Genomic DNA, 13,418 nt, shown 5'->3' with positions numbered 1-13,418 from the left:
AATATCTTTTCAACTTCTTGTTGAGGCGGGACGCCATCATGTCCACCCGTGGTCATTCCCAACGGTTTACCCGCATTTGGAAAACTTCTGGATGAAGTCCCCATTCTCCTGGGTGTAGGTCGCCCATCGGAGAATCCTTGTGGCTTCTGCCATCGCCATCCTGCTTCTTGTGCCGCCCTGTCTGTTTACATGGGCGACCGCCATGATGTCGTCTGATTGGATCAGTACCGGCTGGTTCTGAAGCAGGGGCCTTGCTTGGCTTAGGGCATTGTAAATGGCCCTTAGCTGCAGAATATTTATGTGAAGCGAAATCTCCTTGGAAATTTCTTCCCTGTGTGACTGCACCCCAGCCCCGAAGGCTGGCATCCGTGGTCACCAGGACCCAGTCCTGTATTCCGAATCTGCGGCCCTCTAGTAGATGAGCCCTCTGCAGCCACCACAGCAGCGACACCCTGTTTCTTGCTGACAGGGTTATCCGCTGTTGTATCTGTAGATGGGAGCCGGACCATTAGTCCCACAGGTCCCACTGGAACGTCCTTGCGTGGAGTCTTCCGAATGGAATTATGCTTCGTACGAAGCTACCATTTTTCCCAGGACTCGTGTGCATTGATGTACCGACACCTGTCCTGGTTTTAGGATTTCTCTGACTAGAGATGACAACTCCTCGGCTTTTTCCACTGGAAGAAACACTCTTTTCTGGTCTGCGTTCAGAAACATTCCCAGGAACAGAAGACGTGTCGTCGGGACCAGCTGTGACTTTGGAATATTGAGAATCCAGTCGTGCTGTTGTAGTACTTCCCGAGAGAGTGCTACCCCCACTACCAACTGTTCTTTGGACCTCGCCTTTATCAGGAGATCGTCCAAGTACGGGATAATAAAAACTTCCTTCTTTCGAAGGAGTATCATCACTTCGGCCATTACCTAGGTAAAGACCTTCGGTGCCGTGGACAACTCCAACGGCCGCGTCTGGAACTGATAGTGACAGTCCTGTACCACATATCTGAGGTACTCCTGGTGAGGGGGGTAAATGGGGACATGCAGGTACGCATCCTTGATGTCCAGGGAGACCCTGTAATCCCCCTCGTCCAGGCTCGTAATAACCGCCCTGAGCGATTCCATCTTGAACTTGAATCTTCTGATATAAAAGTTCAAGTATTTTAATTTCAAGATGGGTCTCACCGAACCGTTGCGGTACCACAACCACTGTGGAAGAGTAACCCCTTCCTTGCTGAAGGAGGGGCACCTTGACAATCACTTGTTGTGATTATAGTGTTGAATATCCACCAACACCGTCTCCCTGGCAGAGGGAGGTGCCGGTAAGGCAGATTTTAGGAAACGGCGGGGGGAAGAACGTCTCAAACTCCAGCCTGTACCCCTGAGATACTACTTGAAGGACCCAGGGATCCATGTGAGAGAGCCCACTGTCCGCTGAAATATCTGAGACGGGCCCCCACCGTACCCGGGTCCGCCTGAGCAGCCCCAGCACCATGCTGTGGACCACCGGACGCAGGGAGGACTTCTGCTCTTGGGAACTAGCTGTGTGTTGCAGCTTTTTCCTCTACCTTTGCCTCTCGGCAGAAAGGATAAGCCTCTAGCCGTCTTGCTTTTCTGGGGCCGAAAGGACTGTACTTGATGACACGGTGCTTTCTTTTGTTGTGGGGTAGCCTGTGGCAAAAAAATCAATTTCCCAGCAGTAGCTGTGGAAACGAGGTCTGAAAAACTATCCCCAAACAGTTTTACCCCCTTATAGGGCAACTTCCATGTGCCGATTCGAGCCGGCATCGCCTGACCAATGCCAAGTCCATAACCCCCGTCTGGCGGCAATGGACCTAGCGCTTATTTTTGATGCCAGCCGGCAAATATCCCTCTGTGCAGCACGCATGTATAAGACCACGTCTTTTATATGCTCTATTTTCAGCAAAATATTGTCCCTATCCATAGTTATTTTCCGACAGGGAATCTGACCACGCAGCGGGAGCACTGCACATCCATGCCGAAGCAACGGCTGGTCGCAATATAATGCCCTAGTGTGTGACCATATCTTATAGGGTAACCTCCTGCTTTCTATCAGCAGGTTCCTTCAGGGCGGCCGTACCCGGAGACGGTAGTGCCACCTTTTCTGATAAGCGTGTAAGCGCTGTATCTACCCTATGGGGTGTTTCCCCGCGTGACCTATCCTCTGGCGGGAAAGGGTATGCTGCCAATAACCGTTGTAGAAATTATCAATTTCTTACCGGGGGAAGACCACTCTTCCTCACATACCTCATTTAATTTCTCAGATGCAGGAAAAACTACTAATAGTTTTCTCTCACCAAACACAATACCCTTTTATGTGGTACCTGGGGTATAATCATAAATGTGTAATACATTTTTCATTGCCTCAATCCTGTAACGGGTGGACCTATTTGGAGGGTACACCAGTCTCATTGATGTCGACACTGGAGTCAGTATCCGTGTCAACATCTGTGTCTATTATCTGAGGTAGCGGGCGATTTTAGAGCCCCCCATGACATTTGAGACGCTGGAACAAGCACAAGCTGAGTAGCCGGCTGTTCCATGTCGTCGACCTTTTATGTAAGGAGTTGACACTTTCACGTAATCCTTCCATAAGTTCAACCACACCGGTGTCGACCCCGCAGGGGGTGACAACATATTTACAGGTATTCGCTCCGCCTCCACCTCATTATCCTCCACATACCTGTCGACACTGCCGTACCGACACACAGCACACACACAGGGAATGCTCTGATAGAGGACAGGACCCCACAAAGCCCTTTGGGGAGACAGAGGGAGAGTATGCCAGCACACACCAGGGCGCTATATATCACAGGGATAGCACCTATAAAAAAGTGTTTTCCCTTATAGCTGCATATATATTGTATACTGCGCCTAAATTGTGCCCCCCCTCTCTTTTTAACCCTTTCTGTAGTGTATTAACTGCAGGGGAGAGCCAGGGAGCTTCCCTCCAACGGAGCTGTGAGGGAAAAATGGCGCCAGTGTGCTGAAGGAGATAGCTCCGCCCCTTTTTCGCTGACTTTTCTCCCGCATTTTTATGGATTCTGGCAGGGGTTAATGTACATCCATATAGCCCTGGGGGTTATATGTGATGTATTTTTGCCAGCCAAGGTGTTAATATTGCTGCTCAGGGCGCCCCCCCCAGCGCCCTGCACCCATCAGTGACCGCAGTGTGAGGTGTGCATGAGGAGCAATGGCGCACAGCTGCGGTGCTGTGCGCTACCTTGATGAAGACTGATGTCTTCTGCCGCCGATTTTCCGGACCTCTTCTTGCTTCTGGCTCTGTAAGGGGGCCGGCGGCGCGGCTCTGGGACCGGACTCCGAGGCTGGGCCTGTGTTCGATCCCTCTGGAGCTAATGGTGTCCAGTAGCCTAAGAAGCCCAAGCTGGCTGCAAGCAGGCAGGTTCGCTTCTTCTCCCCTTAGTCCCTCGATGCAGTGAGCCTGTTGCCAGCAGGTCTCACTGAAAATAAAAAACCTAAAACTAACTTTTATCTAAGAAGCTCAGGAGAGCCCCCTAGATTGCACCCTGCTCGGTCGGGCACAAAAATCTAACTGAGGCTTGGAGGAGGGTCATAGGGGGAGGAACCAGTGCACACCAGATAGTCCTAAAGCTTTCTTTAGATGTGCCCAGTCTCCTGCGGAGCCGCTATTCCCCATGGTCCTTACGGAGTTCCCAGCATCCACTAGGACGTCAGAGAAAAGTATTTAATAAGAATATTTCATTCATTCAGATCTAGGATGTGTTGTTTAAATGTTCCCTTTATTTTTTTGAGCAGTGTATATACCGTAGATAGGGAGCTGCATGTAAGGGTTAACAGTGTAACCTATTCCTGGTACAGAAGCTGTAGAAATTATCCGTTCAGCTATACTGGATAAGGTCTGTGCAAACATAGCCCAAGGTGGATCCATCTGTACCTGACATTGTACAGGGATCTGCCTTGTATTTTGCTGAAAACTAAAACAATTTGCACACAAACCATCCTGAATCAGATCCTGAGAGGATAAAAACATGATATGAGTGTTGGTGTTGCTGAGAGTGTACCTTCCTCACCTTTGCCGCTCTTAGACATGATAAATAATCAGCACTTTCTCAGTGTACTACACAATTTGTGACTGTAATCACTTTAAACTTTCTAAAGTGACATACAATCTGACCCTACCCATGCACCAGCATTGAGGCTCAGAAAAACAAACTGACAGACATATAGTAAAGTCAACAATCACACTAGCAGTCAGTCACATGTTATACATTAGTATAATTAGCAATATGAGCACATCATCAACTACAAACACATTTTTAAGTATGTAGAACATATTACTGATCATGTTTAAATGGATCTAACGTATTCAGATCCAATGCGAAAGAAAGTAAATGTATACAGACTCATATGCAATAGGCACTTATCTAACTATTTGCACTCAAACAGTAGATAGAGATTTAGTGCTGTATAACCCGCGCTCAGTAGAGTGGGATACAGGGAGACTCACCTTGCTTCCAGGATCGATCAATACGTTAGCGAACGCTGAGTAGATCCAGACGCTACTAGTGTACACTGCCGATCCATGAACCTATAGTGAACACAGAAGAGACCGTCACACAGCCGCCTATGCTGCACAGCGTCTGGGACGGAAGCGAGGAAACAGTTCATGGCGGGAGACCCGGAGGAAACTGGTCATGAACCGGGGGATGGGTGACCAGGAGAGCGTCTGACTCCCCCTGCTGACATCAACCCTAGGGATCGCGGCCTCATGCTATTCCTGGAGCCTATGTCCCTAAGGCCTAGCGCTGGTGCACCCGTGGTGGCAGCCGCGTCAGCTACTGTTTGGTAGTCTCCTCCCAAAACAGTGTGGGTGTGTCCATATTCCATCTAGCTAAGTGGAACCGATGCCTTACCTTCTCCCTGTGCTCCGGCCACAGCCTGGTAACGTCTGCTGGACCTGCTAGTATATCAGACACAGACGCCGGCCGAAACAGCACTGTACTCGTGAGTAAGCGTTGTCGCGACCCGGCGGAGAGTTGTTGGAGCGACTCTTTCTAATATACGTATAGGACGCTGTTTAGAAAGTTCACTGAAAAAACTAGTAAGACTATAAAAATAAACTAAGCTTAGGGCTGTTAAAAAACAGCAGCCCTCCGACCATGGTCCGGCTCCTGCCGCACCAAACAAAAAACTGATTTGCCTGAGCCAGGAGGTGGGGTTATATGGACGGGCCCGTTGCATGCTGGGAGGCTGGAAAGCATTGATCGATTGGTGCCAAGCCGCTGTTGCTTCATCATATTCCATTGTTATCCTGTGGACCCTGCTGGAGAAAACAGAGCTCAGATGGGGCACTTATACAGACCTGTGTAGTGTGCAGAACATTGCAAGATCATAAAGGGAATCAGTACGAGATCCCGCCGGACGGTATCCCGGCAGTCGGAATACAGACACCGGGATCCAGACCGGCACAATCCCGACAGGGGGGCGAGCGCAACGCAGCCCCTTGAGGGCTCGCTGCGCTCGCCACACTAATTTATTCTCCCTCTGTGGGTGTCGTGGACACCCACAGAGGGAGAATATGTTGGGATTGTGCCGGTCGGAATCCCGGTGTTGGGATTCCGACCGCCGGGATCTTGACCGCATCCCTCATAAAGCATGATGGCAGGAAGGCCCATGTAGACATTAAGTTGTAGGTGTTAAATGTGAAATCAAAATTCTAAATTGTTTACATTTAAAAATGAAGTCACTTTACCTGTTATTCTAGTGTAAGCTGGCAAACGAAATACCCAGAACTACACTGTCCTGAATGTCCGGAGGTCTACAATTCCCAACATAATTACATGCAAGCCTGCATATAAAAACTAAGATAGGAAGCGCTCTTAGCAGGAAAAAGAAATCTACAAATCAACGTATTAGCTTAGCATAAGCAGAACCTTTAACTCCAGGACAAAGAGAAGCAGATGTCACAGACAGGCAGCACAAGTCCTGCCTCTGTACTGCGAAATGAGCAACATCCTGGCTTCAGGCTTGTGAGAGTTTGTATAGCGATATCAATTTCCTTTTTACATTACAAAGAAACTAAAGCAGAGTACAGCACAATTTCCAACATTTAAAAATCATTTTCAGGGGCGCAGGTTAAATATCTGCAAGGAATATGCTGCACGGTCTAGATAAGTAGTAGGTATCCCTACTTCTTAAAATGGGACGCACCCCATTTTTTGTTCTCGAAGCTCTGTTATAGGAACTTGTCAGACATTGTATACAGACTGATGCAGAGCTGAATGCAAGTCCATTTGCAGAGCGTATCTTGCGTGCTTTTGCTCTGCACATCCTCTAGAACCAAGTATACACAGCTATGGGTAATGCAGAGTCATACCCAAACCAAAACATATAGCCATTAGTGGCTGAAGGGGCATAACTGGGGTGTAACGGGCATTCTCACATAGAGCAGGTATGGCAATAGAATTGTGAGACATGCAGAGAGGTGTGCTTGCTGAATTATGCCTGAATTCAGATACCTTTTGTTCTAGGGCAGTGGTTCTCGACTCCAGTGTTCAAGTACCACCAACAGATCATGTTTTCTGGACTTCTTTCATCATGCACAGGACAATTGATTTGCTGGTTCAGTAATTATCACACCTGCTTCTACAGATTTCCTCATAACGTGACCAGTTGGGAAAAGTTGTGTTGAGGTTGAGAACCACTGATCTAGGGATAAGGCTGGTGCAAGTACACATTGATAATGATGCTGGCTATAAAAACAAGAGTATGGATAGGGGAGGTCCACTCACAGAATGCATACAACTCCGTTCTGTGCACTCAATGGGGAAGCAATTATGGCCGATTTGCTTTCAACGCTGCATTATCCCCATAGTACCACAGTTATTACCGCCAACCGCAATGCTATATTGCTTAAAATCTGGGGACCAGCCAGAACTTTTAGCAAGCGTGTATGCAGAGTGACTGGGCATCTGTAGCTCCGGTCATAGAAATCAGTGAAAGTCATCAACATCAGCAGTAGTAATATACCAATGTCCAGCAGTAACATTACTCCATAATATGTTATGCTTATATAAAAATCAAAGGCAAATTAGGCCAACTACAAAAATTAAAGTTTATTTTGAATTGTGGGACAAAATTACATCTTCTCATGTCAATTAATACCAAATCACCTGTCTATTTAATACTGTATGTGTCTTAATTGAAGTATGCACAAAAAACAACCTAAGAAATTATAATTATATCTTGATATCTTTACACTTCAATATACCCTAAACGTCTATCACATTGAAGGTAAAAATCAAATGAAGAACTCTCCCCCTAGTGGTTATTTACAAAACTACATGGGGAATACAAAATCTATAACTTCTCAGCAGAATTAAAAAAAAAACAAAAAAACAATTTGCATATACAATAACAAGTAAAAACAAAACAAAGTGGATACTTATTCTAGCTAAAGTTAGAGGTAATCGTTACCGTACAAAGATAAACAAACAAATCAGAAAATTGGCTATTTACTACTTCAGAGCCCATGGTGATTTATATTACAATTGCGAAAATGACTTGGATATATTAAAATATTTACATATAGGGAAAGATTAAATAATCCACATCCCAGTGGGACACTAAAGGTGGGTACACACTGGTAGATATATCTGCCGATCAATTGATCCGTCGGTGACAGACGTCATGAACTGGGCGGCCACCCACCCAGTTCAGCTGTCAATCACCGCCGGCTGCCGCAGCATGTGTGCGGGCGGTCGGCCGACACAGCGGCGCGCTGATATATTGGCTGTCGGTTGTGTGTCGGCGGTAGATATATTGGCCGCTGGCTGTGCTGCGGGGCCGACGCGATACGTCTGTGAACAACGGAGTTCACAGACGTATCGGCCATACACACTGGCCGACGGACCCACGATATATCGGCCGTTCAAGAGAACGGCCCAAATATCGACCAGTGTGTACCCACCTTAAGTAGGTGGGGAATGAATGATATGCACACTTAGATGCATACCTAACTTTTATGTTTGCAATATTGTATCAATAATCTGGAGATAATAGATTCTGAAAGATGCATACACTGCTAAGTACCAGGGTATCCAAAAAGTAAGTTTCACTACATATCGCATGGGGGCAAAACTGTTATGCGAGTCGCTTTTGGCTCAGAGGGATGTTTTGTTGGGGTATGTGGGCAACATATTCCACTCCCAACCACCGTCACTGCAGCCAGTGTCAGCTGAGTGGCCTTGACTTATGGAGGTGCCAATGCATCTGACTGTTTGTGCTGTAATACGGTTTATGACCACTCTCTACGTCACACAGAGTGATTTTCATCTGTTTCCAGCACGCACAAATGACATTACTCATGTGTTGCTGTTCTGGTTGTGTTTGCAGTGGTCATGATTGCTATCATAGTGAGCTGCTTTGTCATACCTTGTACTGTCCAATATCACAGCCGCACAGAGTGCTCTCCATTGTGTAACTCCTCTGGACTCCCAGCTCTCTCCACACCACAACACGAGCAGTTGATTCTTTGGATTTTTCCACCACAAAACTACAGCTGCTCAGAGAAAATGCTGGTGCAAGCTGGCTCAGAACTTTAGGTAGCGTCTGGGTAAGGAAAGCAAATCGGGAGATAAAAAGCAATTAAATTAAAACCCACACATCATCTGTTGTGTAACTACAAATGCCAGCATGACCTGCCACCATTTTGCTGCTAGGGCATGCTAAAACTGTGGCAGGGCATGCTGGGATATATAGTTCCACAACAGCTGGAGTGCCATAGGATGCCTACCCCTGATCTACATTATTAAGTATTTTCTAATAATGAAAATAATAATAGTTGTATTGAGAAGCATTTGCTGCAAGACTCAGATGAAAAAGAAACAGAAGAAAAGTACACAAAGATATTTAAATTGTGTAGGTACTTAAATGGGGTGTGGATCATTAGATCGACAGTGTCTAGGTCGACAGGGTTTCTAGGTCGACATGTTCTAGGTCGACATGTCAAAAGGTCGACATGAGTTTTTCATGTTTTTTTGGTGTCGTTTTCTCCGTACAGTGACCGGGAAGCCGACTTAGTGCACAGTGTCGCTTCACTCGCCATGTTTCGGGCAAGGTTACTATTTCCAATCGTAGTCCGTGTGGATCGTTAAGTATGAAAAAGTTCAAAAAAAGAAAACAAATTTGAAAAACTCATGTCGACCTTTTGACCTAGAACATGTCGACCTAAAAACCCTGTTGACCTTCAAACCCTGTCGACCTAGTGACTGTCGACCTATAGTGGTCGCCCTAGACATTAGTGATCTTCAGACCGGATCCCACTTAAATGAACTGTAACAAAAAAAAAAGAAAAAAAAAAAAGACCATGTAAATCTGTAAAATGGCCACAAGATGGCAATAGTTTCAGATTACTATAAGATTTTTTGTTAGGAAGTCCCAGTTATAAATCAAGTCTGCATGTTAAAGGAAATATATAGTACAGCCAAAACTCTATTTAGTTCTCCCAAACTTTTCAAAGGCTCCTATATGAAATGTGTGTAGAGCTAGCTTATGGCGGTCACCCTTGATAGATGGTATTGATAATACTCAAACTGTAATTTGTGTAACATAATACAAGCCAAAACTGTGGTGCCTTCTACAGAAGTAGGTGTACTGCACTACATGACATCAAACAAAGTAACAGCCTACCTTTTCTACTTTATTTTTACGTCTTTTTTTTTTTTTTTTTTTTTTACAAAAATGCATCTTAGTCGCGTTGGGGCTAGGACATACCAGGAGACAGTGCTGATTAATTTGCTATATGACACTTGTATATCTGTGTGCGACTGAGTCTCTGAATCTGTACACAAAGTGCTACAATGTAGCAGCCGAAGTTTTTCTCCAGTATAAGTTCTGTTCACACTATACAAACAATGCATAAAACAGGAATATTCTAAGGATAAATAAATTATAAAATAAAAAGGTATTCTAAGTTGCCCAAGATATTAAAAACTCCTAAGGATGTATCTATAATATTTTTATACATCTTCCCTTAAATAACACGTAACACTTGATTACTACAATTAATGTTTTATAAGCGCATTGAAATGTATTATTTCTATTATATCCAACCATTTTTGTCCTGGGGATCAAGTTGGTATTACAAAGTGGGCGTGCTACAATTTACAGTAAGCATTCCATTATTCCCATAGCCTTTTGTTAGGAAGTGGCAGGATAATGCTTCAACAGACCCGTTACATGCAGGAACCTAACTACAAACATCATTAGGTACTACATTAATGACATGCCTACATGGAAAAACTGCACACCGCTATGACATTACTATATATGAGAACTCATGTGAGTGCCTATTACATTCCTTATTTTCATAGTGATGTCTGTATGACATGAAGGTGGGTGGCGCTAAAACTACAGTAGCATTTAGCCAGGACGGCTACAATCTGCATCAGAGTAATATTATATAGCCACTTGTTTATACTCACTCTGTATCCAGTATCTTCTGCTATGTCACTCGAGGCAGCACTGGTATTTGTGTGCCAAATGGTTTCCTTTATACTGCAGCCATACATGAATACGTTTTTCTTGCGAGAATGCCCATGGTAGTCACAGTAAACCTGATCATAAACAGCAAAATAAAGGCATAGAAACATTGATTGAAGTGTATAAAAAGGGTTGTAAACATCTTTTTCGAAAAAATGAAATCTGACCACTGTCAAAACACAAATCACAACCCAACTGTGCTCCAGAACACAGTGGAATCCAAATATAATAATAAGATTTTACTTACCGGTAAATCTATTTCTCGTAGTCCGTAGAGGATGCTGGGACTCCGTAAGGACCATGGGGAATAGACGGGCTCCGCAGGAGATAGGGCACTTTAAGAAAGCTTTGGACTCTGGGTGTGCACTGGCTCCTCCCTCTATGACCCTCCTCCAGACCTCAGTTAGGGAAACTGTGCCCAGAGGAGATAGACAGTATGAGGAAGGATTTTTGTAAATCTAAGGGCGAGATCCATACCAGCCACACCAATCACACCGTATAACTTGTGATAAACTACACAGTTAACAGTATGAACAACAACATAGCCACGGTTCAACCGATAAACTATAACATAACCCTTATGTAAGCAATAACTATATACAAGTCTTGCAGAAGAAGTCCGCACTTGGGACGGACGCCCAGCATCCTCTACGGACTACGAGAAATAGATTTACCGGTAAGTAAAATCTTATTTTCTCTAACGTCCTTGAGGATGCTGGGACTCCGTAAGGACCATGGGGATTATACCAAAGATCTCAAACGGGCGGGAGAGTGCGGATGACTCTGCAGCACCGATTGAGCAAACAGGAGGTCCTCCTCAGCTAGGGTATCAAACTTATAGAACATTGCAAAGGTGTTAGACCCCGACCAAGTAGCTGCTCGGCACAACTGTAATGCAGAGACCCCTCGGGCAGCCGCCCAAGAAGAGCCCACTTTTCTAGTGGAATGGGCCTTAACCGATTTCGGTAACGGCAATCCTGCCATAGAATGCGCCTGCTGAATCGTGTTACAGATCCAGCGAGCAATAGTCTGCTTTGAAGCAGGAGCGCCAACCTTGTTGGCCGCATACAGAACAAACAGAGCTTCAGTCTTCCTGATTCTAGCCGTTCTGGTCACATAAATCTTCAAAGCCCTGACCACATCCAGGGACTCGGAATCCTCCAAGTCCCGTGTAGCCACAGGCACGACAATAGGTTGGTTCATATGAAAAGATGAGACCACCTTTGGCAGAAATTGAGGACGAGTCCTCAACTCTGCCCTATCCACGTGAAAAACCAAGTATGCGCTTTTATGTGATAAAGCCGCCAATTCTGAAACACGTCTAGCTGAAGCTAATGCCAACAACATGACCACTTTCCACGTGAGGTATTTCAACTCCACAGTTTTGAGTGGTTCAAACCAAGGTGACTTGAGGAAACGTAACACCACGTTAAGATCCCAAGGCGCCACCGGAGGCACAAAGGGAGGCTGAATATGCAGCACCCCCTTCACAAAAGTCTGTACTTCAGGAAGAGAGGCTAATTCTCTTTGAAAAAAAATGGATAAGGCCGAAATTTGGACCTTTATGGACCCTAATTTTAGGCCCAAAGTCACTCCTGTTTGAAGGAAGTGAAGCAGACGGCCCAAATGGAACTCCTCCGTAGAAGCAGCTCTGGCCTCACACCAAGAAACATATTTCCGCCATATACGGTGATAATGTTTTAACGTCACGTCTTTCCTAGCCTTGATCAGGGTAGGAATGACTTCCTTCCGGAATTCCTTTTTCCGCTAGGATCCGGCGTTCAACCGCCATGCCGTCAAACGCAGCCGCGGTAAGTCTTGGAACAGACAGGGCCCCTGCCGCAGCAGGTCCTGCCTTAGAGGAAGAGGCCACGGATCTTCTGTGAGCAACTCTTGCAGCTCCGGATACCAAGTCCTCCGTGGCCAATCTGGAACAATGAGGATTGTTCTGACCCTGCTCATTCTTATTATTCTCAACACTTTGGGTATGAGAGGAAGAGGAGGAAACACATAGACCGATCTGAACACCCAAGGTGTCACCAGAGAGTCTACCGCTACCGCCTGAGGGTCACTTGACCTGGCGCAATACCGCTTTAGCTTTTTGTTGAGACGGGATGCCATCATGTCGATTTGAGGCAGTCCCCATCGATCCGTGATCTGTGCGAAGACTTCTTGATGAAGTCCCCACTCTCCCTTATGCAGGTTGTGCCTGCTGAGGAAGTCTGCTTCCCAGTTGTCCACCCTCCTTGTTCCGCCTTGCCGGTTTATATGAGCCACTGCCGTGACGTTGTCCGACTGAATCAGAACCGGTTTTCTCCAAAGCAATATCTCCGCTTGACACAGGGCGTTGTATAGGGCCCTCAACTCCAGGACGTTGATGTGGAGACAAGTCTCTAGGTTTGACTAGAGACCTTGGAAATTTCTTCCCAGTGTTACTGCTCCCCAGCGTCGGAGGCTTGCGTCCGTGGTCACCAGGACCCAGTCCTGAATGCCGAACCTGCGACCCTCTAGCAGGTGAGCACTGTTCAGCCACCACATGAGAGATACCCTGGTCCTGGGAGACAGGGTGATCCTTTGATGCATTCGTAAATGGGACCCGGACCACTTGTCCAAGAGGTCCCATTGAAAGGTCCTCGCATGGAACCTGCCGAAAGGGATGGCCTCGTATGAAGCCACCATCTTCCTCAGGACCTGCGTGCACTGATGCACTGAAACCTTTTTTGGTTTTAATAGGTTCCTGACCATGGCTATGAACTCCTGAACCTTTTCGATCGGAAGAAAAACCTTTTTCTGGTCTGTGTCTAGAATCAGGCCCAAAAAGGTCAGACGCGTTGTAGGGACTAGATGGGACTTCGGTATATTGAGAATCCAGCTGCGTA

General features: G+C 46.0%; 1 protein-coding gene across 4 annotated transcripts in view; it reads right to left on the bottom strand.

The window, feature by feature from the left end:
- Positions 1-13,418, bottom strand: part of AGTPBP1 (ATP/GTP binding carboxypeptidase 1) — a 455,468-nt gene that overhangs the window by 92,422 nt on the left and 349,628 nt on the right. For all 4 annotated transcript variants that reach the window (XM_063913782.1, XM_063913781.1, XM_063913783.1 and 1 more), the window contains 2 exons: positions 10,482-10,613; positions 8,431-8,607 (listed from right to left, as the gene is read on the bottom strand). In XM_063913782.1, the coding sequence (XP_063769852.1) occupies positions 8,431-8,607; positions 10,482-10,613 (309 nt within the window). The remainder of the gene's footprint in view (positions 1-8,430; positions 8,608-10,481; positions 10,614-13,418) is intronic.

Source organism: Pseudophryne corroboree, chromosome 1, assembly GCF_028390025.1.
Source record: "Pseudophryne corroboree isolate aPseCor3 chromosome 1, aPseCor3.hap2, whole genome shotgun sequence".
Classification (NCBI taxonomy): Eukaryota; Metazoa; Chordata; class Amphibia; order Anura; family Myobatrachidae; genus Pseudophryne; species Pseudophryne corroboree.
Note: the sequence above shows the minus strand (reverse complement) of the source record. Positions and strands in the feature narration are given on the sequence as shown.